Source organism: Conger conger, chromosome 6 (assembly GCF_963514075.1).
Source record: "Conger conger chromosome 6, fConCon1.1, whole genome shotgun sequence".
NCBI classification, from domain to species: domain Eukaryota; kingdom Metazoa; phylum Chordata; class Actinopteri; order Anguilliformes; family Congridae; genus Conger; species Conger conger.
In genome coordinates this window covers 11,352,882-11,357,943 of record NC_083765.1, presented here as the reverse complement: position 1 = coordinate 11,357,943, position 5,062 = coordinate 11,352,882, and the positions used below count along the sequence as shown (strand labels likewise).

Below are 5,062 nucleotides of genomic sequence, written 5' to 3'. Positions count from 1 at the left end.
GGCAACAATTACTTTATCTCAATTTTACTAAAAGGCTGTAATATAAAATCCATGTGTTTCTGTTTAGTTGTGAAATGGGGGGCCTTTATTTTGAATGACAGATAATTGATGACAGCAGGAACCAGGAAAGCCCTCTTTTCCATGACTCATGATGCTGTGACGTACATGGTCTGAGGGCACTCAAAATTGACAAATTCTTAAATATTTTAGCAAAATTCCACCAAGAAAAAAATCTAAATACTATCTGAGGTAAGTTAACTTTCAATTTTCATCATTAAAAACAAACTTAGATGTTATATGTTTTTGTAAAATGCTAAAATGAATTTGTTGCCATTTGGCAACTATATGCGAATATGGAAGTGATATGTGTGCATTCAACCTATTGGACTGCAATTAACTTACATAGCTCGAGGCTATGCTGAGACTATGTGTACAACTTTTGCTTATATTTTAAATGGAAAAACATTATTTTTATTTATATTTTGTAATTTCAGACATTTTCTAACTCTAACATATTATCTGGATTTCATCCATAGAACATGGAAGCCAGCTACTTCTATGGGAGAGGGAAAGAGAACAGGGCAGAGTTAGCTCTTCCACCAGAGGAGAGTGAGGATGAGCGAGTGGACAGTGATGAGGACAATGATGTGGATGTGAACCTGGATGAGAGCAGTGACAGTTCAGAGTCAGAGTCAGGCACAGATACAGAACCAGAAGCAGAGCCAGAGGAAACAGGTAGAGGTATTAGATAGTTCATCCTCTAAGGGGTGTGTGCGTGTTTGTGTTTTAGATAGACAAAATAAAAAAAAAAGTCAAATAGTCGCTTTCCATCGTAGTTATTTACAATATGAATCCTTATTCTAAATTTCACCAGGTGGACCAGTGAGGGACTACATACAAAACCTGAAGTGGCAGACAAAGAAAACAATTCCACCAGTGCCACAATGGAAAGGCTCTCTCCCAGAGTCAATTGGAGTATTATAACCAGTAGCCCAGCTGACACAGGACGTCGTCACGACGTCGCAGTAAGGTGATATATTGGTCACGGGTGACATGACCTTCTGACGACGTCGTGACGACGTAAGCTGTGTACATACATCTACTGATGCCTCTGGACACATCTTCAGTGATGTTCCTGGAATCATCAGGTGTTTCGGGTCTTTCAACATCATACACCCTCCTCCAGGTGACCCAACCGGGGCTGATCAGACCCCGGCTTGTGTCCAGATGGCTAGCTACCATGACTCCATGGCTCTCCTCTTTTGAGCCACAGCCATCTTGAGGCTCTCTCTGCCGCATCGGTGGTACTGCGGATGGCTCTCCTCTTCCTCTCTCCCACGATGCCTAAGCTACTGAAGGCTCTGGCTAAAGAACGGGCTGCGAAACCCCTGCATCCGACCTCCACCGGAAGACACCTTGCTCTCCACCCAGCCTGCTGACAATCACTGACCAGTCCCGCGTACTTTGAGAGTTTCCTCTCAAAGGCTTCTTCCAAGCGATCTTCCCATGGGACCGTCAGCTCCAGCATCACCGCTTGCTTGGTGGACTCAGACACGAGGACAATGTCTGGCCGCAGGGTGGTAGCAGCAATGTGACTGGGGAACTTCAGCTGTCGTTCGAGGTCCACCAGCAGCTGCCAGTCTCTTGCAGAGGTCAGGATGCCAGCAGATGTTCTTCTGGCAGGGGTTGCCTGCTCCCCAGCTCTGACAAAGGCGATGGTTCTCTTGGAGGGTCGGAACTGCTTTGCCCACAGAAGTCCAGCGCTGATGGCTTCAGCAATGGTCTTAAGGACTTGGTCATGCCTCCAACGGTACCTTCCATCTCCAAGTGCCCTGGTACAGCAGCTGAGGATGTGTTCTAGGGTTCCTCGCTTGGAACACAAGGGGCACGCTGATGTCTCTGCTAAGCCCCATGTGTGCAGGTTTGACGGGCTTGGAAGCACGTCGTAGACTGCCTGGATGAGGAATTTGATGCGTTGAGGCTCGGCTCTCCAGAGCTCAGTCCACGTCACTTTCCTCTCCATCGCATTCTCCCATCTTGTCCAAGCTCCCTGTTGTTTCATCCCCACTGCCCTGCAGGATCTTGTCTCCTCCTCTGCTGCTCTCACCTCCTCCTGGACAAGGCACCGCCTCTCCTTTCCCCTGGTGTTCAATTGAGGAGTTGGGAAGGACCCTAGCCCAGCTCGGCCCCGTGTGACCACTCCCACAAGGTTCCTGTGACGTAGCCTGGCCTCTGCCTCTTGGACAGCATCCTCTGCTCTCCACTTCCTGCCAGTCCTCACTTGGATCCCAGCGTTGGCCACCTTTGGGTCACTCGAGTCCCTATACTGCACCACTTCTCTAGCTCTCGTCACCTTGAATTCCTCCTCCAAGGATCTAAAGGGCAGCTGTTGCTTGTTGTTACGCCCATAGAGAGCGATGCTGCTCAGGCTCTTTGGTAACCCAAGCCATCTTCGGAGGTGTTTGCTGACCTTCCTCTCCAGGGTCTCAACCGCTGAGATTGGGAAGGCATAGACAAGGAGGGGCCACAGGATCCTGGGGAGAATGCCGTACTGGTACACCCAGGCTTTAAACTTCCCCGGAAGGCCTGACTTGTCCACGGTTTTCAGCCAGCCATCCAACTCAGTGCAGGTGGACTGAATTGATGATGTGTCTCTCAGAGAGCTGTCAAAAATCTTGCCCAAGCTCTTGACTGGCTTCTCTGTGATGGTAGGGATGGCTTTGCCTGAGATGTTAAACCGGACCTTGTCCTCCACCCTCCCTTTCTTCAGCACCATATATCTTGATTTGGCTGGTTTAAAATGCATCCGGGCCCACTCCACCAGCTTCACGAGACCCTTCAGAATCCACCGGCAGCCTGGGACTGATTCTGTCGTGACTGTGAGGTCATCCATGAATGCCCTGATGGGTGGCTGCCGTTGACCGGATTTTGATCGGGGCCCTCTGCACTCTGGCTCAGCAGACTTGATGAGCATGTTCATGGCAAGGGAGAACAGCGTCACAGAGATAGTGCACCCTGTGATAATGCCAACCTCCACCTTATGCCAAGATGATGATGTTGCTCCTGAAGAAACCCTCATCCTGAAGTTGTTGTAGCAGTCAGCGATGAGGTCTCTACACCTGCTGGGGACATGATGTTTCATCAGAGTGAACTGGACCAGCTTGTGAGGAATGGAGCCGAATGCATTCGCCAGGTCGAGCCATAACACTGACAGATTGCCTTTGTTCTCTCTGGCCTCCCGGATTAGCTGTGTCACCACACCGGTGTGTTCCATACAGCCTGGCATTCCTGCAATGCCACCCTTCTGGACTGATGTATCAATGTAGGTGTTCTTTACCAGGTAGGTGCTCAGCCATCTGGAAATGGCACTGAAGAAGACCTTCGCCTCGACACACAGCAGGGAGATGATGCGGAACTGGTCTAGCTGGGTGGAGTTTTCCTCCTTCGGGATCCACACCCCTTCAGCCACTCGCCATTGTTCTGGGATCTTCCCCCTTCTCCAGAACATTCGCCTCCAGAATTTGGTCAACATCGTCATCAAACTGCTTCCACAGTGAAGTCATGCTCGCTGCAGGCCATTTGATCCGCCTCCTGACAGACTTGATGCTTGAGGGATTAGTCTGCAACACTTGGAGGTTCTGGGCACTGTGGGGTGACTCCGGGCCTGGCCCCTCCTGCGTCTCACCAGGTTGAACACCTGTGCGTTGTGTTGCTTCTGCTCCCATCGGACATTTCATCCTTGCTCGGTGGATCTTCAAGCCATGGATGTTCTTGCAGACTTTGCCGCATGTACACTGCTTGCTCATAGTTGTTTGTTCGTTGCCTGGGTCAGTTGCCGTTGTATCCGTCCAATTGGGGTGCTCATCCTCCCCCCCTCTCGGGCACCCCTGGGGGTATTTTTCCATTAAGTTCATCGTAGCTTGTTTGGGCGTCCTCCTCTCAGAGGACACAGACTACATCTTATTCAAATAATGCGAATAACAGTTATTCTTGGCAGTTGGTGGTTTTCAGTGAGAGAGAAATTAGCGAAGCATTTTAAGTGTTATTAATATTAGTTTTATAGTAGTATTTAGTAGTTTAATATATTATATAGTGTAGTAGTTTTTAATACAGTAAGTAAGTTGTTACGTTTAGTGTTTTAGTATAGGTTTTTGTATTTTATAGCGTAGCTTAGTATAGTGGTTAACGTTATTATAGTGTTAGTGTGCAATAGTTTTAGTGTTGATAGTGTTTTTTATTGTAGTGCTATAGCAGGTTTTTGTATATATATTGTGTACGTTTCTGACCATCAACATCAATTTCCCCCTGAAGACGATTTAAGGTGAGTATTTTTGTATGAAGTCATACTGTTAACGGTAAGTATTTGCTGTTAATGCGGGTATGAACACTTTAAAGTTAGCTATCTCATGTTTCCTATTTGAATTACCTCAGAGCTAGCCTAATGGCTAAAACTTTAGCCGTTGGCTCTGAGGTAATTCAACTTAATCCAACGCGTTACTCGAACGAATGAACTAGCGAGCTGGGTGCAAATGTTAATATATCATCCATGGCTTTACGTTACTGACGGTGCAGATACGGCTCTTCAAGGCTGCTTTTCCTCTCACACATTAAATTAAATGAAGGCGATCCCGTTTCAGCGTCCCTACGTAGTTAACTAACAAGTCGTATTAGATTTTAGTCAACGATTTTACAGATAATGTGACACTAAAATCATTAATCTACACGAAGCATACCCTTCTGTATGAGATAAACAACTTAGCACTTCCACAAATTCCTCTTATCCGCATTAAAGTGAATCCGCTCTCTTCAGGTGGTTTTTGTCTGATTCTAAAAACAGTACATGTGAATCCTGGGAAATGGAAACGCCTGAGTCCAATCAGTTCTGACGTAGCAAACTTTTAGGTCACATGACTGAGCTGTTTCCGTCCCAAAATTTACCCATGAAAACAGCATTTTAAGCTGGAAGTCTAGATAGGCTTACAGCTAAGCATGCATTTATGCTTCCATTTAGGTGCAGAAGAACCAAACCAATGATGATCATTGGAAGCATCAAACATTACTC

General features: G+C 47.0%; 1 protein-coding gene across 1 annotated transcript; it reads right to left on the bottom strand.

Moving 5' to 3' along the window:
- Nucleotides 1–1,231: 1,231 nt before the first annotated feature.
- Nucleotides 1,232–3,532, bottom strand: LOC133130563 (uncharacterized). Its single transcript, XM_061245227.1, has one exon. The coding sequence runs from the start codon at nt 3,530–3,532 to the stop codon at nt 1,232–1,234; it is 2,301 nt and encodes a 766-aa protein (XP_061101211.1).
- Between the last annotated feature and the right edge of the window lie 1,530 nt (nt 3,533–5,062).

Coding starts and splice junctions, on each gene's coding strand:
- LOC133130563 (XM_061245227.1), bottom strand. CDS start 3,532: ATGTTGACCAAATTCTGGAGGCGAATGTTCTGGAGAAGGGGGAAGATC.